This window comes from Bos javanicus, chromosome 1 (genome assembly GCF_032452875.1).
Source record: "Bos javanicus breed banteng chromosome 1, ARS-OSU_banteng_1.0, whole genome shotgun sequence".
Classification (NCBI taxonomy): Eukaryota; Metazoa; Chordata; class Mammalia; order Artiodactyla; family Bovidae; genus Bos; species Bos javanicus.
In genome coordinates, this window is record NC_083868.1 from 44,986,540 (window position 1) to 45,008,060 (window position 21,521).

General features: G+C 40.2%; 2 protein-coding genes across 16 annotated transcripts in view; one reads left to right on the plus strand and one right to left on the minus strand.

Annotated features, from left to right (window-relative positions):
• The window catches only part of TOMM70 (translocase of outer mitochondrial membrane 70), a 37,620-nt gene extending 23,336 nt beyond the window's left edge, over window positions 1–14,284 (minus strand). Inside the window, exons 1-2 of one of the 3 annotated variants that reach the window (XM_061381000.1) lie at window positions 13,453–14,284; window positions 1,835–2,008 (exon numbers count right to left, since the gene is read on the minus strand). In XM_061381000.1, coding sequence (XP_061236984.1) covers window positions 1,835–2,008; window positions 13,453–13,779 — 501 coding nt within the window. In that variant the 5' untranslated portion in view covers window positions 13,780–14,284. Of the gene's footprint in view, window positions 1–1,834; window positions 2,009–13,276; window positions 13,405–13,452 lie in introns of those variants that run through there. The other 2 variants (XM_061381087.1, XM_061381174.1) reach the window with 2 other exon arrangements.
• LNP1 (leukemia NUP98 fusion partner 1) overlaps window positions 13,367–21,521 on the plus strand; it is a 42,265-nt gene continuing 34,110 nt past the window's right edge. For 5 of the 13 annotated variants that reach the window (XM_061381452.1, XM_061381885.1, XM_061381529.1 and 2 more), the window contains exon 1: window positions 14,403–14,786. Coding sequence is in view for 1 of the 13 variants with exons in the window: in XM_061382305.1 (XP_061238289.1) it covers window positions 13,367–13,461 (95 nt within the window). In the remaining 12 variants the exon portion in view is untranslated. Of the gene's footprint in view, window positions 13,462–14,402; window positions 14,787–21,521 lie in introns of those variants that run through there. The other 8 variants (XM_061381609.1, XM_061382145.1, XM_061381695.1 and 5 more) reach the window with 4 other exon arrangements.

Here is a 21,521-nt window from a genome sequence, read left to right on the forward strand (position 1 = left end):
TCCCAATTTCTCTAGCTGACTTCTCCCCCCTATCTGATTTCTGCTGGAATGCTCAAGGACTCATCCCATTAGGTAATCACATCTGTGGTCCTATAACCACATTAAAATTAGAGGACTCTCAAATTTATCTCTTTAACCCAAATCACTCTCCTAAAATACAGACACTTCTCAATTAAACCATCTGCTTGGCTGTCTCAACCCTTCCTCACGCCACTATAAGTAAAACTCCTGCCTCTCTTCACCCTTCACACCCAATGCAATAGCAAGTTCTACTGGTTTTCAGCTTTCCTTCATGTCTCACTTCGGCAACTACAACATCCTTCCTCAGCCCCCTGGCCTCCACTCCTGCCTCCCTCCAATATACTGACAGAACAGTGAGAACAATTTTAGATGATGTTCCTGCCCTATTAAAAAGCCTTAAATACTTCCCATTACACTCAGAATCAAATCCAAACTTCTTGCTATTGCAAGGCTTTGCTTGATCTGGCCTCTGCAACCTCTCCGATTTCATCTCTCTATATCCCAGGATCCTTTATCCACACTTCTTTAATCATGGCAAACTCTTTTCTGCCTCAGAAGCAATTACATACACTGTTTTCTCCATTTGTAACACTCTATTCTCCACTATTTGACACACCAACCTCAATCATTCCTCTATTAGAGAATCAAAGGCTTATCCAAATGTCATTTAACAGTTCACTGTTGAGTGATCTTTGAGTTCGATGCATAATTGTCTGCTTTTACAGACCTAGGCTCCTACTACAGTAACCTTTCATATATAACACAGTCAACAAAATATGGTTGAACAAAGAATGCAGAGACTACAAATGACTGATAAACATAGAAAATGATGGTCCACATCACCAACATCTCAAAAAGTGCAAATTAAAAATGAGAAGATAGTATTTTTCTTCTACTAGAGTGGCAAATATTAAGACCAATTTACACAGTGAGATACTAGAAAACAAGCATGCTCAAATATTATTATTAGAATAGGTACTATCTCTTTATAATTCCATTTCTTAATTTTATTCTCAGAAAAGTATGTTAAAAAAAAAGTATTTAAAAAATATTTACTGCAACACTGAATGCAACAGGGAAAAGAGGAAGTAATTCAAATGCTCATCAGTAGGGAGATGTTTTCCACTGTAGACTTCCCTGGTGACTCAGATGGTAAAGTGTCTGCCTACAATGCGGGAGACCCGGGTTCGATCCGTGGGTCGGGAAGATCCCCTGGAGAAGGCAATGGCACCCCACTCCAGTACTCTTGCCTTGGAAAATCCCATGGACGGAGGATCCTGGTAGGCTACAGTTCATGGGGTTGCAAAGAGTCGGACACGACTCTTCACTTCACTTCACTTCCACTATACAGCTATATAACAGCTACTACCTATTGGCTTTAAAAAGAATGAAACAGATCTGTGTGTGCTATGAAAAGCTGTACCAGAAACAGTGGCAACTGGAAAGATACATTGCAAACAATGTAATGGGAATTAATCTTTTAGTCTTTTTTTCCCCCACATATGCTTATATGGAGGCAAAAGTTGAAGAAATAGACTTAAACTGCTGAGGTGAATGGGGTCACCAGAAACATTAACGTTCTTTATTATCTAATTTTATAAAACCTGATATATACAACTTTGGATTATATGTGGAATGAACAAAACTAAAATTTGTTCTTAAAAACCTATGTACTTAAAGGATATAAAAACAAAACAAAACTCCTATAATTTCAAAACAACTTCAAAAAGTGTATTAGACATATTTGAGTGGCATTAGCTGAAACATTATGCAAATAAAGAAAAAAAAAGAAAAACCAACCTACGGTACATACCAATTGCTCAAAGGCAGCAGCTCTGTTTTGATAAAATGTGGAAAGGTCAACATTCTTCTCTGTAGGACACAAACTGATAGCCTCGGTATAGCACTGAATAGCTTGTTCATATTTTCCTGCTTTAAAATATTTGTTGCCTTTGTTCTTGGCTGCTTGGGCTCTATCAAGCGAGTTCTGAAATACAAGGAAACAATTATGAAACACTTATCAATACGCAGTAACAGATTCAGATCACAGTGACTACATGACACACTGAAGAAAAAAATGGAAGGGCAGAATGGGCGTTCACAATGCAAGCCACTCATATTTACATCTTCATGGGAGACAAGAGTCTTTAATAGGACTGCCAAATCAAAAATTTTATAAATCTTTAACTTGAAAAAGACACTTTCCCCCTCAAAAGGCTGTATTGCTTTAAGGTATACCACTTTCCCACCAAACTCTGCCAGCAAGAGTTTTCATATCCAGTCTAATGGGCATAAAACTGTGGTTCTCAATCAGGGATGATTTTCCCTCTAGGGTACATTTCACAATGCCTGACAACATTTTGGATTTTCACACCTAGGGGTTGGGGGAGATGCCCCCGGTATCTAGTAGGTAGATACTAGAATGCTGCTAACATTCTACGATGTACAGGGCAGCACCCCGCAACAACTTATCAGATCCAAAATGTCAATAGTGCCAAAGTTGCAAAACCCCAGTGTAACATAATATTCTGATATTATTTTAATTCACATTTTCTCCACTATAAATGAATTTGAAAATCTGTTCACATTTATTGGTTATTTGACTTTTTCATTCTGAAAACCATTTAATCACATGTATTGGTGTTTTTCAATTAGGTTGTTGGTCAACAGTGTAGAACAGATACTAGAAACACTTTGCCATCCTCATTACAACTGTTATCCCAAATCTATTATTTGCAAATGAATAAAATTTTGGCACTCCTATCTTTGTCTCAGTATCTGCTTCCTAGAGGACCCAATTCACATATTTCATGAGTTGGTAGTTAACAGCCACAGAGGACAGTTGCAAAAGCTTCAGTAAACATCTGGGAAGCATCTTTGTAGATAAATCCAGTTATTTAGGTTCAAGCTACTAGGTCCAAGAGCTCTGCGGCACGTCTTCACCCCAAACTTCGTCAACATCAAATATGTGATGTTTAACAAACATGTGATTATGAAAGAACCCATGTATTTCCAACAGGTAAACACTTACAAAGCAAAAGCAGAAGTAGCTGCCCCCACAACAAACTCACAGAGCCCCTGTGAGTTCACCTTGCGAAGAGTAAGTTGCTTGGGACCTAAGGCATCTCAGTCATGAAGAGATGATGGGAGGAGAGTAAGCTTTTATATCTGTTATCTTCTCCCTTACTCATGCTTCTTCTTTTTTTTTGCTACTTTTTTCTTCCATTTACCTTTTGTTTCCCTTCTCCTTTAGTCTAAATGAAACTACAGTTAGTTTTTAAAAAGTATAGTGTGCAAAGAAAGATGTGTAGGGAACTCTAAGTTCAGAATATTAAACAGCTAGTTTAAGCTAGCTAGTGTCAATAAGTGAAGTGAAGTGAAAGTCGCTCTGCTGCTGCTGCTGCTGCTGCGTCGCTTCAGTCATGTCCGACTCTGTACGACCCCACAGACGGCAGTCCATCAGGCTCCCCCGTCCCTGGGATTCTCCAGGCAAGAACACTGGAGTGGGTTGCCATTTCCTTCTCCAATGCATGAAAGTGAAAAGTGAAAGTGAAGTCGCTCAGTCGTGTCCAACTCTTCACAACCCCATGGACTGCAGCTCAGTCGTGTCCAACTCTTTGTGACCCCACGGACTATACAGTCCATGGAATTCTTCAGGCCAGAATACTGGAGTGGGTAGCCTTTTCCTTCTGCATGGAATCTTCCTAACCCAGGGATTGAACCCAGGTCTCTCGGATTGCAGGCAGATTCTTTACCAGCTGAGCCACCAGGAAAGCCAATAAGAAACGTGCATATTTTAAAAAGAAGCAAATGGATGAAAGGAGTCGAATAAGACACAAAAAGAGTAATATATGAAATCTTCTACCTCTAAAGAGCCGTAACCATCTTGCAAAAGCTTTGACAGTAAAAAAAATCCTTGGCACATTCATAATAGAAGACAACTAGGACTTTCTAATGTAGTTGTGGTTTCCAGTTGCTGGAAAATTGCACTTAAAGCGACCTCATCAACCTCCCATTCCACTAGAGAAACAGAAGTCACGCTGGTCTAGGGCTGCATCATCCAGAAGGAGCGAGGAGCCCCTCCACCTGAAAGACCAGCGACAAACACACTATGTCTGTCTTCAAAGAAACCATATTGTCAAGAATTGCTAACATAAAGGAAAATTAATACCACAAAAGAGAGGCACCCTACTCATATTTAAAAAACTAGTATTTGAGGAAGCAGGATAAACAAAGCAAACAGAAAATTTAACATCAGAGGAATGAGAGGTAACCACATTCATTTTAAAAAAGGCTGCTTTTAAAGAGCACCAATTAAACATCTTGAAAATTAAAAAGAATTATTATGATAAAAATAGGTGGACTGTATATTAGAATGGGCATAACTGGGGAGCAAACAAGCAGCAGGCAGAGGCAAGTGAATCTGCCAGAATGCAAGAAGAATAGAGGACAGGGAGATGAGAAGTTTGGAAAAAAGTTAGATATAAGGAGTATAAATCCCAAAGTTCCAACATCTATCTACGTTAGAAGGAAAGGCATAGAAAGGAGTGTCTTAAGAAAATATCAGAAAAATTCCTGACACACATTTTTAGATATATCATGGTGAAATTTCACAGTAAAAATCCTTAAAGTTTTCAGGTAGAAAAAAATTATATACACATACACACACACACATACAGATTACCTACAAAGAAAAAAAAAACCAAACTGGGGTCAGACTATCACCGACATTATGTCTTAAAAAACAATGGAGCAACAACTTCAAAGTCCTGAAGAAAGATTATCTTGAACTTAAAATCTTATACGTAGCTAAATTAGCATTTAAGGTTTAACACCAGAACAGAAACTGTGGTGTACAACTTCCTTACCACTAAAAATGAACTCCAAAGTGGGGGAGATGATCAACAAAACAAAAAAGCAGGAAGGGGAGGATCACGGAAGAAACAAAAAGGTGGAGTAAATATGGCAAGAATCACCAAACACGTCAATAATAACAATAAATGTGAGCAGCTTAAATCTCCCTATTAAAAAAATAACTACATGCTACCTACAGGCATGAGCTAAAACAAAATGACAGGTCAAAAAAAAACACATAAAAAAGTTACAGAATGCAAATTCTTGCAAAAAAGAAGGCAGTATCAGACAAAATACCATTCAAATGCCAGGGATGGAGCACAGAAGGGCAGTTTTATTGATAAAAGGTACAATCTACCAAGAAAACATGACTACAAAGTTTTATGTGCTCCAAAAAAACTTCAAAGTAATGAAACTCAATTACTTTTGATGTTAAATACAACAAGATAAACATTATTTCAATTTCTTATAAAAAGTTTACAATGTTTCTAAGTCATTGAGAACATGGCTAATACACAGCCTAATACACTAGGGACTGCTGACATAGAAAGTAAGCTGCTATATTAAATGCCTGTGAGAAGTATGTTTGACTATTATTTTTACTGAAGATTTGAGGATTAAAAAAGAACTTTCTTGGGTCAGAGTAATGACTTTGTTTCATTAGCACAAACAGGCAATGAACTCTTTCCTGTCTATTGGAAGTTTAAGGCTACATACAGGATATCACACAGAATACCAGGAGAGGTAGTCATGTGAGTGCAGATAAGTTAAAAGAATAGAGAGAAATATGGAAAGGTATACAAGGCTTCCTCTCCTTAGAAAGATGGGTACTTCTTATTTTTATTTCAGCAAAGTCTTTTTTTTTTTTTTAAGTCGCTCAGTTGTGTCTGACTCTTTGTGACCCCACAGACTGTAGTCCGATGGAATTCTCCAGGTCAGAATACTGGACCGGGTAGCCTTTCCTTTCTCCAAGGGATCTTCCCAACCCAGGGATCGAACCCAGGTCTCCCACATTGTGGGCTGATTCTTTACCAGCTGAGCCACAAGGGAAGCCCAAGAATACTGGAGTGGGTAGCCTAGCCCTTCTCCAGGGGATTTTCCCAACTCAGGAATCAAACTGGGGTCTCCTGCATTGCAGGCAGATTCTTTACCAACTGAGCTATCAGGGAAGCCCTGATAGCAACGTCAGCAAAGCTATTAGGGAAGCCCTGACAGCAAAGTCTAAATCAACCTAAAACCAACCAAGACATTTTGAACACAAACGTTCAAGAACACTTATGGACTGTTTACTTCTTTCACTTACCATTTCCCTCCATTTAGTCACGTTTTACAATAGATTCCCTTTAAAAATTATTATAGATTTTTTTGTCTCTTAGGGTCAAAATCAGAACCTGCTTAATTTCCTTTCCTTACTGTACTAGGAAAAAAAAATGATGCTCTGAATGACACTGAGTGGACAAGGATCAAATTACACAGGCAAATCACCAAACTGCAAATTTTCATCCACTGTCACTCCAGAAGGCAACCAAACCACATCTGGGAAGAGCAATGTCTCAGTGAACCTCACTATCACCTTCTGCTCACCACACTCCCTCCACAGCCACATTACTGTCTAACTGCTTCCCTTCATTAATAAAAATGAAGAGAAAGAATGCCATTACCACAGGGACAATACAGAAAAGCTAATTATTTTGGCCCAATGATAAAATTTAGAAGAAAACGTGAGCTTATCAATCAACACCAGCCTTCTACTATGTCATAGTAGATTAGTGAAACATAGAAACATAGTGATTATGAAACTTTACATAAAACTTTACATAGCTTTATGAAAGTAGCAATCAAGTCTGGAACACTTACCACATAAAAAACAATCTTTCAATATTTTATTGACCAATTGCTATTTTTATAAAAATCAAGTTTAAGATAAAAGATACCTAAAGATAATAATTAGACATTAATAATAGTAATTAGATCATAATTAGACATTATTTTCATAAGCTTTGAGGCCAATACCAGGCAGAAATTAAATTTATTGGAAGAAAAAATTTAAACTGGAAAATATATAACTACCCAATTCTTTATAATATAGGGGATTTTAATTCCAACTCCCAGGAATCCTTTGCACTGCTTTTCAGTTACTTTCTACCCAACTCCATCTACTTTCTCAAGTTATAATAAGAACCTTTAGAATTATCAATGATATAGATTTGGCAATAAGGAATCACTGTAAATTCTTAGCAAGTGTTTAAAAAACACTCTGGTGATCAGAAACATATAGTCATGGTAAAAAGAATGAGCTAGAATTAGGTACATTAATCCATGTGTAAGGAGATAGAATAGGTATAGCAATCACCACTTTATCTGCAGGAGATACATTCGAAGACTCCTGTCTCCAGTGACTGCCTGAAACTGCAAATAGTACCAAAGCCTACATATACATTTTTTCCCTACATACATGTATCAAGGATAAAGCTTAACTTATACATTAGGCACAATAAGAGATTCATAAGTAATAACAAAGTAGAACAATTACAATATGTTGTAATAAAAATTATGTGAATGTGGTCTTTTCTCAAAGTATCTCATTGTACAAATTTAATGCCCTTTCCATCTTAACACACTGTAGCTATATCTTCTGCAGTCTGTGTCAGCAAAACTAGCACAGCTTTCTCGTTCTTTCACAATTTCAGAAATAGATTTATTCTTCCCATATATCTTAGCAACCTCACCATATGATTATTTTTCCTTTCCTTATTAAGTCAAGAACATTCACCTTTTTACTGAAAAGAAGAACTTTAATGGCTTCTCTTTGGTATGTCCTAATTGCCAGCATCACTAATCTTGTGCTCTGGGCTATTAAGTAAAATACAGGTTACTAGTGCAACAGTCAATCTGACAGCTAACTGAATGCTAAGGGACAGGATGTGCTGGACAAAGGGATGATTCACATCCAGAGCAGGACCTACTCAGAATGGCACACAATTTAAAATTTATGAACTATTTACTTCTGGAATTTTCCATTTAACATTTTCAAATCATGGTTTACTGAGGTTAGCTGAAACTACAGAAAGCTAAAACAGTGGGTAAGAGGGAACTCATCACCATAATTACACATTTACATCCAGTTAGAATATACATGCAATGGCACCCGACTCCAGTACTCTTGCCTGGAAAACCCCATGGATGGAGGAGCCTGGTGGGCTGCAGTCCATGGGGTCACGAAGAGTCGGACACGACTGAGCGACTTCACTTTCACTTTTCACTTTCATGCATTGGAGAAGGAAATGGCAACCCACTCCAGTGTTCTTCCCTGGAGAATCCCAGGGACGAGGGAGCCTGGTGGGCTGCCGTCTGTGGGATCACACAGAGTCGGACACGACTGAAGTGACTTAGCAGCAGCAGTAGAATATACATGAGGTGGTTGCATACTGTTTCTTTTCAATGGTTTTATTCCCTTAAGTTTACCAAATTCCAGAGGCATATTTTAAAATTTGAATCCTAGCTTTATGAAAGTAGCAATCAAGTCTGAAACACTTACCACATAAGAAACAATCTTTCAATACTTTATTGACCAATTGCTACTTTTATAAAAAATCAAGTTTAAGATAAAAGATACCTAAAGATAACAAGAAAGTTCTTTTCTAGATTATGTCCTGAAATGTAAAAAATCTACATACAACCCCACCTACTAAATCATAATACAGAGAACTCTTTAAGAAGAATATACTTGTAAGGAGGGCTTCCCTGGTGGCTCAGATGGTAAAGAATCTGCCTGCAGGAGACCTGGGTTCAATCCCTGAGTTGGGAAAAATCCCCTGAAGAAGGAAACGGCTACCCATTCTAGTATTCCTGCCTGGAGAATTCCATGACAGAGGAACCAGATGGGCTACAGTCCATGGGGTTGTAAAGAATGACATGACTGAGTGACTTTCACTTGTAAGGATGCTACCTCTGCAGGATTATGGTTTGAGTTCATACAAAATCAAGAAATTTATAAAAAGAATGTCTAAATGAGGTTTAAGACTGTTAACACAAATTTCCCCAGGATAGAATACAAATGAAAAGCTGGAAATTTTGAAAAAGTATTCAATTTCTGCGAATTTTTTAAAAAATGTCAAATAATGACACTTCACTGGTTCACTTACTCACATTTTCCAAGTGCCAGTTCTGAAAAATGGCAAAGACAGAGCAAGTCCCAGTCTTTACAGATTCCTGAGTTTAGTAGCAACGACATGAATAAACAACTCTAGTACTAAGTGCTATGGAAGAGAAAAGTTCAGAGTGTGATGTAATCAATCACACAACAGAATGCTTAGGTATAAAAGGGTTTCAGAAAAGGTGAAATGGCCTATATATTGTGACTTGAAGGATAAAAAGGTAGACATAATGGACAGTGTTACAGAACATCCAAAGGCAAGAAACAAGAGGAAGTGCAAGAGATGGAGAAAAGAGATAAGCGAGAACAAGACCACAGAGTCTTGAATCATGATGAATTTGAACTTATCTGTGAGCAATGACCAGAATACCACTTAACAGTTTTAAGCATGGAACTGTTAGGATTTACTCTATTAGTGACAAAACGGATTGGAGGAAGACAATAAAGAGAGTTATTCAGTCAAGATATAATAGCAGTGGGAAAGAAGAGTAGTCAGATACTTAAGAAGTAGAATGTTCTGGATATTTTTCTAGGTTGGATGTGGAGAACATGAAAAGAATACAGAGTTAGGGAAGATAGTTCACAAGTTTCTGGCTTGGAAAACTAGTTAGATGAACCACATTGATAAGGAATATTCTCAAGAGAATCCGATGTTAAACACTTAAAAGGTAATGAGGTGAAGATTTCCTGTAAATTTGGGTCTTAGGTCTTTTGAGGGGTCTGAGCTATAAACAAGAAATTAGGGGGTCATCATGTAAGTGTTAAGTGAAGCTTCTGGAGGGCAAATAAGCATCCAGTGACGGTACAGAGCATTAAGAAAGCCTGTGATAGAACCACAAAAAACTACAATCAGAGAACATAGTGTCTCAGCAACCAAAAGAAAAATCACAAAATTAAGAGACAATAATGTGAAATACTATGAAGGATCAAGGAAGATGAAGAGTGAAAGGTGTTCACTGGTCTTATGTCACTGGTGATCCTGATTTAAAAAAAAAAAAAAAAGATTAGAAACAGATCACTGGAGCTGGGGTAGGAATTATTTAATTTCAACCATGACTGATAACAGGTTATCAGTTTTTGACCTCTTTAATTAAAATGTTTACACACATCTCTCCCTTCCTATTTTAAAGGACTGACTTAGATTAGTGGTTCCTAAACATTTCACTCTTGTGCAACATTAAAAAAAAAAAAAAAAAACTTGAACTGGTATAACTGCTTTTTTAAGTAATCAAATGACAACAATTGGATAAAACACTACTTATAAAGTCAGTAGTAAATAAATGCACATTTTAAAAATTCACAAGTTGTTTGAAAAAAGAAATATGTAAGACATCTGTACAGCCAGATACCATGGCTGGTGTGTATCTGAATATGATGCTGCCCTGTGATAACTCAGGCCCAGAGACTGAGAAGTCCTGTGGATTAGAAGATTCACAAAGAACCTTACAAACTTTGAAAAATTTTGTTAATTATCAAGTTTTCAAAATAAATTACTGAAACAAAATGGCACATCACGGTAGATTTTATAATGTCCCAAAGTGGAAAATGATTTAATACTTTACCTCTGTCTCACACTATCAACTGTAATTAGATGCCTTCCTTTGGTGAACTCCTGAAATCCCATTAATTAAACAAAAATATGAATTTTTTGCTTTACAAGTATTTGCTATCCCAGAAAAAGCCAATTTGGTATAGTCTGTTTGGACATGAGTATCACAAACCCAATAGACAGGAGCCCAGTAATTAGTTCAGTTTTACATTAAGGCAAACATAAGCCAACAAACAATAACCACTGATTTTCCATTCTGCTCACTGATACTGAGCCCTAAACTGACAATATTTGTCCATTCCTGCATTCCTTAAAAATTACAACTATTGATTAGGTAGAAAAGAATTGAGCATCAGGATTCTGCCAGTTTTTCAATCAGTTCAAACAAATGTTTTCTTATTTACAAAGCCCACTGAGGTAGACAATTTAAAGGTGCTATTCAAATATAAAACAATTTCTCCAACCACAGATAATAATAAATTACCATTTGTGGTCAAATAGTCTAATAATAACTCTAAGGACCAGGCTATAAAAAAAAAGAACAAAGTTTTTCAATATACAATGATCATCATGAGTTGCAATACAAATTTCCATTAAAAAAATGGCAAAGACATTTTTACTGTTGCTTTACTAAAGTATCATCTAGTAATTCAAAGTAAGATTATAGGTACAACTCCATAAAATCCACAAGAACAGTATGTGCAAGTGTTTTGCTCAGTTTTATTTTGGGTCAGAAGTAATCATTTTAAAGCAGTTCAAGTTATACAAAGAAGTCAATATTGAAGTCTAATTTTTAGCAGCAATGATGTGAACTAAAAAACTGTTCTGGTAAAACCACAAAACACCATGAAATTTAAAAATTATCACAGTGTTGACCTAGACAATGCTGAAACACTGGAAATGGGGCTTAAGGAAATCTAAAATCTGACAGTATGCTAAATTCTATCAAATGCCAAAAAGGTGAGGTGGAGTAGGTCATTTTTGAAACTGCAATATCAGAGCCTAGCTTTTTTAATAGAAACTATTTTTGGTGATTTGGAGGAGGGCATGGCAACCCACTCCAGTATTCTTGGCTGGAGAATCCCCATGGACAGAGGAGCCTGGCGAGCTACAGTCCATAAGGTCGAAGAGAGTCAGACAAACTGACACAACTTAGCACAGCACAGCACATAGAACTGAGAACTTTTAGGTATTTTTTATTCATCCACTGTTCTTCCATGATTAAAAACAAATAAAATAGGAAATGGCCAGAGACTTTCAGAAACATCAAAACAAGACAAATGATGACTAATTCATGGTGCCATGATCACCACTCCCAGGGCTGAAATAAAAGAGATCTAATAGTTTAATTCTCTTCTCTTACAGGGATGACACCAACATCTGAGAGATAAAATGACTTTCCAAGGTAACTCTGCTGGAGACCCCAATATAAAACACACATACATCTCCTGGTTCTCACAGTCCATAGGTTTTTTCCAGCATAGTCGTACTGCATCTTTGCTATACTTTTTTTAAAAGCAGTATGTTACTCTCCCCTTAGAAAGATTATTTGGTTTTCTCAGGGCCTAGCACAATGCCTGATATATAGGATGCACTAAACTAAGGTAGTTTGCTTCTACATCAGAACTTCCTTTAAAATTGACTACTTATCAGGAGCTTCCCTGATAGCTCAGCTGGTAAAGAATTCGAATGCAATGCAGGAGACCCCAGTTCGATTCCTGGGTTGGGAAGATCCTCTGGAGAAGGGATAGGCTACCCAGTACTCTTGGGCTTCCCTTGTAGCTCAGCTGGTAAAGAATCATCCCACAATGCGGCAGAACTGGGTTCCATCCCTGGGTTAGGAACATCCCCTGTAAAAGAGAAAGACTACCCACACTCCAGTATTCTGGCCCCAAGAATTCCAAGGACTGTACAGCCCATGAAGTGGCAAAGAGTCAGACAGACTGACCGACTTTCACTCACTCACTTAATAAAAACATGTCTTCACTCTGGATAGTATAATATGGAAATAACTTGAAAATATATATATTTTCTGACCAGTTTTCTCTGAACTGATTCACTCTCTAACTGTAACTGCCCTTATACAATCTCAGACTCCGAAAAATCCTCCCCACCCCGCTCAGCTTACTCCTGTATTGTTAAATGCAGCCAGGCCAATTCCACTCCCTCCCACCTCCCCCAACAGCTGTCAGATACCAGAAGGATTTAATAGTTCCAACAAAACCATACAAAGCAATTTATCAGGCACTCCGAAGCTTGGCTTAACGTCAGAGAATCCGTATCATGCAGTCAGGCTTGGTCATGTTAAGTTTCCAGGTAAAATTAAAAAAAAAAAATAAATTTAAGATGCTTCTAACCCAAGTTTAAGACCTCATTCCTACAGATGAAATAAATGTCTCTGAACACCATTTTACTCTTGTCCACCAAGTCACTGTATTTACTCCCCAACCCAGGGAGTCATTTGTTATTAAAAGATTATTGCTAATTAAGTCCTAGGCCTTAGAAATGATCAAGGTAATTCATATCACAATGTACCGATCGTTAAGGAAATTTGGCTTCCTTCCCTAGTTAGAGACAATCATCGCATTAGCAAATGTCCCCTTACCCACAACGATAGAGATAAACGCTGTGTCACTGAGAAGAAAAGCATATATTTTTCTGAAACCAAAAGGAAACTGTCAACGAATGTTGCTAACCTGTGCCCTCGGGCTACTCCATTCCCTATAACGGCAGCCAGAACTGAGTTTCCCTAAACCCTTGCGCGGCCGCTTGGCAGCTTCCATCTGATGGGAAGCCCCCTGAGGGGCACAACCCCGTCAAGGAAAGGCTGCACCCGCCGGGTTCTACCTCCATGCCCGGGGCTGCTTCTCACCATTTCCAGGTGAGTACCGGGGCCATCGGGGTGTCCGCTGCCCGGGGCCGGACTGGCCCTGCCCTCCGGGGTCTTCCGTTCACTGTTGCGCTTCAGGCCGCCGGAGTCGCCTCGGGCCCCGGTCTCCCGGCGCCGCCGCTGCCGGCTCCATAGGTACAGGGCACCCGCTCCTAGCAGCAGGGGCGCCCCGACCGCCAGCGCCAGCTGCCATCTCGGCAGGCTCCCGGTGCCCGGGCCCGAAGTCGCACTGCCGCCGCCCACCCCACTCCCGGAACCGGGTCCAGCCGCTGAGACCATTGCCGCCTCCACAGGCTTAGAGGCGGCCATAACGAGTGTCCTCCGCCACCGCCTCCTTGCTGGTCGCGGGAGCCACAGTCACCAGGTAGCGTCCCAAGGAAAACGGGAGGGAGGTAGGGAAGGAAAGCAGTGAGCGAACAAGCACGCTAGGCAGCAAGAGCGGACGACAGAAAAGGGCCAGAGGTCACCGGAAGCCCAAGGCATGCCGGGCCAGACCTAGCCGTCCTTCTTTTCCTTTCTCAAAAAAGGGAGAGGGGGGGCAGGGAGAAAAGAGGAGTGGAAAATCACTTCCGGGTCAAGGTAAACTGGGCGTGATCTGAACGTCCCAGGCAGTCCTTTTTCTTGCCTTTCGTACCGCTGCTGATTTTAAGACTAAACTCTGGGGTCCGGGGCCTCCGGTGATAGCCGATGCCGCTTTCTACGCCTTCAGTAAAGAAGGGCCGAGGGCCCTTTGAGCTAGCGAAGCGAAGGAAGGGCGCATAAACAGCGGGTTAAAGTGCTCGGGTGAGCAGAGGAAGCTTCAGGCTCTTAAGCTGCTCTAAGAATGGGCGGGAGTAACACAGGGGTTTTGAAGATTATTGGCTGGCAATATTGGTGGGCGGGGCGTAGGCCGAGCTGCCTAGTTCATTGGTGGAATTTGGACCCCTCGTTTTCTCGTTAACGCCACGTTGGCGCTGCTTAGAGCCCCGCGGCAGTTAGCTCGGCTGTCTATTTGCGTGTCCCGGGAAACCATGGGTTGGAAGGACTTAAAAATGTAGGAGGAAAGCCAAAAGCTGAAGATAGCCCGATATTACCGGTCTTCTTAGCTCTTCCATGGCCAGATTTTAGTTTGGAAGAATTTGAGGTTATTGAGGGCAACGGCGGGTGGCAGAAATCAGACTCGGTGGAAATCTAGGTTGGCTCCAGTTGAAACAGCTTGAACGGGGTCCCTGCGACTCACCTTCTGCACCAGTTACGAGAGCGATGACGTCTGGGTGTTACGAGGTTCTTGAAGTGAGTGGGTAGAAATGAGAAGACCCAGAGTTCCCATCTTTCCTGTACGTATTTGTGTCATACCGGATTTCATTTGACACCCCAGCCCACACCTCGCTCTTTGGAGCCTCCGCGCCCTCCCCAGTGCTCTGATCCACCCACTGTCCTGCCATGTTCCAAGTAGAAATTTCAGCTTTATGTATCTAATAGCTTTGTCAAGTCCTGTCACCGTGTTCTGCACCAGATTTCTTAAAATACAAAAATTTTCCTTGCAAGAAGTTTATTATTAGTATTTGCAAGAATAAAAGACAAGTATTAATAGAAAATCAGAGTCCAGAACTATGGCTCTCCATTTCAGGTATACTGATCTGCAGACCCTCATAATAAAAATTTACAAATGAAGATTTTGCTTTTGGGTACAACCGAGGATTTTCGACACAGCGAAAATATGTATGTGCAGACTATAGCGGCTGCATAAAGATTGAAAGGAGATAATTTATTAAATGGTACCAAAATAGACTGAATGGCCTAATTTGAAAGTCAGGATAATTGCTTTTCTCTTGCTTCATATGGGTTCCTATTGGTACATTGCTTTCAGGCTGTAGAGTTCCTTAGCAACAGGCTAAAAAGATGAGCTAAAAATAATAGCAGTAGAATTGATCAAATAGTGATTGTTGCAGGCAATGACTTCTCTCACTTCCTGATTCCCAACCCCCAAAGGCAAATCTTTGGTCCCTTAATGTAATTTTTCCCTAGCCTTTTCAGAACAAAGTTAGACTCTCTCTTTCTTGAAATTTCAGTTTTTCTGCAGCCTCAGGGGATTGTAGAATGCTAGTAATTACAAATTATTGGTAGGAACTAAAACATTTAAAGTTTTTAAAGGAAACTGGTTTATAGTAATAGGCAGTGGATTGTTATAGTTGCAATCAAAAGTTACAAAAGTTACTGTGAAGTCTCCTTTCCCCTCCAAAGACAATGTTAAGACTTTCTTGAAACATTTTAAGTAGCTATTATTTATCTAAAGAGTTGGTTTTATTTTTAAGATTGGCATCAATAAATGAATTTGTCCTTGTTACTTTTTTACCTTGTTAAACATGTAATTTCGGCTCCCTAGGCTATTCATCTCTTTCCTCCCATTTTCTCCATTTCCTAATTGAATATAATGTGAAACTGAGTAAAAGTTGTCACTACCTTTGTGACCTCACTGAACTGATGCATGCATTTCTAAGCTGTGAAATACTGAAAACGGGTTATACGTTAAAGATTTAATTAAATGGTATTTAAGGTAACTCCAGTACTCTTGCCTGGAAAATCCCATGGATGGAGGAGCCTGGAAGGCTGCAGTCCATGGGGTCGCTAAGAGTCGGACACGACTGAGCGACTTCAGTTTCACTTCTCACTTTCATGCATTGGAGAAGGAAATGGCAACCCACTCCAGTGTTCTTGCCTGGAGAATCCCAGGGACGGGGGAGCCTGGTGGGCTGCTGTCCATGGGGTCGCACAGAGTCGGACATGACTGAATCGACTTAGCAGCAGTAGCAGCAGCAAGGTCTTTTTAGTGTTACGTTTGTTGCAAAATAGTAGACACTCAATGCTTAGTTCTCCGTTTCTCTAAATTTTAAAGGAGAGAAGTAAAAGAATTATGTTTCATTTTTTAAAAATTGAAGTTTTATATATGTTAACAGATATTTTCTTGCTAGATTAAAGGAACTCAATAGACGAAACTCTCTTCACTTCTCTGGTCTGTGTCTGAGGAGGCATTTGAATGAGGCTGAACATCTAATAGCGTGGGATGCAAAACACTTGAGTTCTTAATCTAGATTTTGGGTGTGGCTGGACACCTGCTTTCTATATGATGTAACCAATGGATTAGATGATTCCTAAAGCTGCTTTTGGGCTTCTCTGGTGGCTCAGATGGTTAAGAATCTGCATGCAATGCGGGAGACCTGGATTCAATCCCTGGGTTGAGAAGATCCCCTGGAGAAGGGAACAGCTACCCACTCCAATATTCTGGCCTGGAGAATTTGTTGGACAGAGGAGATTGGCAGGGCTATAGTCCATGGGGTCACAAAGAGTCCAACATGATGAGGCAACTTTCACTTTCAAAGCTTCTTTGGGGGCTTTCCTAGTGGCTCAGAGGTAAATAATTCTCCTGCATTGCAGGAGGTGTGGATTTGATTCTTGGGGTTGGGAAGGTCCCCTGGAGTAGGAAATGACAAGCCACTCCAGTATTCTTGCTGGGGAAAATCCCATGGACTCATGAACCTAGCAGGTTACAGTACATGGAGTCTCAAAAGACGGGGTAACAACTTAGTGACTAAACAACAAAACTTCTCATAGCTTTAACTTTGTATAATTCTATCCTTTCAATTGTCATTGCCACATGAAAGGCTTTTTGATTGGTAAAGTTAGTGGATAGCTGGTTGATTGGTTGATGGCCAGGCCTTCTAATGAGACCACAAACATGCTTGTTTTAGGCATACATCTAGCCTGATTCTCTTTCAACTCTTGCTTAGGTTTCCATTCTTTGTTTTTCTCCATTGAAAAATTACTTGAAAGAACCGTTTATGCTTGTTACCTTAACCTATTTATCACTCATTTCATCCAAAATCTCTTATAAGCAGTTTGTAACTTTATTACTAGTCTGAAACTGCTTTAGAGGTCACAAGTTATTGTTTTTAGTTTTCATATGCTTTTACTGGATACTATGGGTCATTCTCTATTTGAAATGTTGTTTTCCCTGGCTTTCAGGAGAGTCAGTTCAGTTTAGTCACTGAGTTCTGTCCAGTACTTTGCGACTCCACGGACTGGAGCACACCAGGCTTCCCTGTCCATCACCAACTCCTGGAGTTCACTCAGACTCACGTCCATCGAGTCAGTGATGCCATCCAGCCATCTCATCCTCTGTCGTCCCCTTCTCCTCCTGCCCCCAATCCTTCCCAGCATCAGAGTCGTTTCCAATGAGTCAACTCTTCGCATGACGTGGCCAAAGTACTGGAATTTCAGCTTTAGCATCATTCCTTCCAAAGAAATCCCAGGGCTGATCTCCTTCAGAATGGACTGGTTGGATCTCCTTGCAGTCCAAGGGACTCTTTCTCCAACACCACAGTTCAAAAGCATCAATTCTTTGGCACTCAGCCTTCTTCACAGTCCAACTCTCACATCCATACATGACTACTGGAAAAACCATGCTTTAACTAGATGGACCTTAGTTGGAAAAATAATGTCTCTGCTTTGTAATATGCTGTCTAGGTTGGTCTCTTCATGAGACTAACTCCTCTTTCTTTTACTGACAAACCTCTAGATACATATTGCCCAATAAAACTTTCTGTGATGTTGCAAATGTTTTCTATCTCTGATATCCAATATGGTAGCCATTTGATGTATTTAGTACAACTAACTAAATTTTTCATTTTAATTTAATTTGATTTGAGTATCTTCATGTGGTTAAGAGTGCCAACTATGAACAGCACACCTATAGATCTTCCTCAAGTATGAGAATCCATAAAAATATATCCTCTTCTTTATCTGCATGAGTAACTATGTACATCTCATTGCTTCAACTTCACAGGTTATCTGCATATAATCTCTATCTACACATTTTCTGATATGACTTATCTCTTCACCTCTCAGTTCAGTTCAGTCACTCAGTTGTGTCTGACTCTTTGCGACCCCATGAATCGCAGCACGCCAGGCCTCCCTGTCCATCACCAACTCCTGGAGTTCACTCAGACTCACTTCCATCGAGTCAGTGATGCCATCCAGCCATCTCATCCTCTGTCGTCCCCTTCTCCTCCTGCCCCCAATCCTTCCCAGCATCAGAGTCTTTTCCAATGAGTCAACTCTTCGCATGACGTGGCCAAAGTACTGGAATTTCAGCTTTAGCATCATTCCTTCCAAAGAAATCCCAGGGCTGATCTCCTTCAGAATGGACTGGTTGGATCTCCTTGCAGTCCAAGGGACTCTTTTCCAACACCACAGTTCAAAAGCATCAATTCTTTGGCACTCAGCCTTCTTCACAGTCCAACTCTCACATCCATACATGACTACAGGAAAAACCATAGCTTTGACTAGATGGACCTTTGTTGGAAAAATAATGTCTCTGCTTTGCAATATGCTGTCTAGGTTGGTCATAACTTTCCTTCCAAGGAGTAAGCGTCTTTTAATTTCATGGCTGCAGTCACCATCTGCAGTGATTTTGGAGCCCAAGAAAATAAAGTCTGACACTGTTTCCATTGTTTCCCCATCTATTTCCCATGAAGTGATGGGACCGGATGCCATGATCTTCGTTTTCTGAATGTTGAGCTCTAAGCCAACTTTTTCACTCTCCACTTTCACTTTCATCAAGAGGCTTTTTAGTTCCTCTTCACTTTCTGCCATAAGGGTGGTGTCGTCTGCGTATCTGAGGTTATTGATACTTCTCCCAGCAATCTTGATTCCAGCTTGTGTTTCTTAAAGTCCAGCGTTTCTCATGATGTACTCTGCATATAAGTTAAATAAGCAGGGTGACAATATACAGCCTTGACATATTCCTTTTCCTATTTGGAACCAGTCTGTTGTTCCATGTCCAGTTCTAACTGTTGCTTCCTGACCTGCATACAGATTTCTCAAGAGGCAGGTCAGGTGGTCTGGTATTCCCATCTCTTTCAGAATTTTCCACAGTTTATTGTGATCCACACAGTCAAAGGCTTTGGCATAGTCAATAAAGCAGAAGTAGATGTTTTTCTGGAACTCTCTTGCTTTTTCCATGATCCAGTGGATGTTGGCAATTTGATCTCTGGTTCCTCTGCCTTTTCTAAAACCAGCTTGAATATCAGGAAGTTCACGGTTCACATATTGCTGAAGCCTGGCTTGGAGAATTTTGAGCATTACTTTACTAGCGTGTGAGATGAATGCAGTTGTGTGGTAGTTGCCCTGTAATTTCCTACTGTTTATTGAACAGCTTTGCCTGGATGTCTCATTTTTTAAAAAATGTAACACATTCTCTTTGCTCCTCATTCTCTTCCTTTACGTAATCCTTTTTTTCCTCATAACATCTCTATTGCCTTATTGGTTACTCATGCTTGAAACCTTAAACATTTTTGAACCTTTCTTTTTTCCAACCTATCTACCCAAGTACAAGTAAATGTACCAATATACACTTGCGCATGCATGCTCAGTCACTCAGTTGTGTCTGACTCTTTGCCACCCCGGTCCCTGGCGGGACTGTTAGGCCGCCAGGCTCTTCTGTCCATGGCCTTTTCCAGGCAAGAATACTGCAGTGGGTTGCCATTTCCAATATACACATCAGTCAGTCAGTCAGTTCAGTCACTCAGTCGTGTCTGACTCTTTGCGACCCCATGAATCGCAGCACGCCAGGCCTCCCTGTCCATCACCAACTCCCGGAGTTCATTCAGACTCACGTCCATCGAGTCAGTGATGCCATCCAGCCATCTCATCCTCTGTCGTCCCCTTCTCCTCCTGCCCCCAATCCTTCCCAGCATCAGAGTCTTTTCCAATGAGTCAACTCTTCGCATGACGTGGCCAAAGTACTGGAATTTCAGCTTTAGCATCATTCCTTCCAAAGAAATCCCAGGGCTGATCTCCTTCAGAATGGACTGGTTGGATCTCCTTGCAGTCCAAGGGACTCTTTTCCAACACCACAGTTCAAAAGCATCAATTCTTTGGCACTCAGCCTTCTTCACAGTCCAACTCTCACATCCATACATGACCACAGGAAAAACCATAGCCTTGACTAGATGGACCTTTGTTGGCAAAGTAATGTCTCTGCTTTTCAATATGCTATCTAGGTTGGTCATAACTTTCCTTCCAAGGAGTAAGCGTCTTTTAATTTCATGGCTGCAGTCACCATCTGCAGTGATTTTGGAGCCCAAGAAAATAAAGTCTGACACTGTTTCCATTGTTTCCCCATCTATTTCCCATGAAGTGATGGGACCGGATGCCATGATCTTCGTTTTCTGAATGTTGAGCTCTAAGCCAACTTTTTCACTCTCCACTTTTCACTTTCATCGAGAGGCTTTTGAGTTTCTCTTCACTTTCTGCCATAAGGGTGGTGTCGTCTGCATATCTGAGGTTATTGATACTTCTCCCAGCAATCTTGATTCCAGCTTGTGTTTCTTAAAGTCCAGCGTTTCTCATGATGTACTCTGCATATAAGTTAAATAAGCAGGGTGACAATATACAGCCTTGACATATTCCTTTTCCTATTTGGAACCAGTCTGTTGTTCCATGTCCAGTTCTAACTGTTGCTTCCTGACCTGCATACAGATTTCTCAAGAGGCAGGTCAGGTGGTCTGGTATTCCCATCTCTTTCAGAATTTTCCACAGTTTATTGTGATCCACACAGTCAAAGGCTTTGGCATAGTCAATAAAGCAGAAGTAGATGTTTTTCTGGAACTCTCTTGCTTTTTCCATGATCCAGTGGATGTTGGCAATTTGATCTCTGGTTCCTCTGCCTTTTCTAAAACCAGCTTGAATATCAGGAAGTTCACGGTTCACATATTGCTGAAGCCTGGCTTGAAGAATTTTGAACATTACTTTACTAGTGTGTGAGATGAATGCAATTGTGCAGTAGTTTGAGCATTCTTTGGCATTGCCTTTTTTTGGGATTGGAATGAAAACTCATCCTTTATACACATACCTAAACATAAAATCAGCTGTTGAAGTCTTGCTGATTGTAATATCTTTTTGATTTTTTTTTCCTTTCTGTGCTCTTTGCCACTTCCAGTTCAAATATGTGAAGACACTTAAAAGTGTGTCTGACACATAGCAGATGCTTGATGAATAGTTTCTCCCCTTCT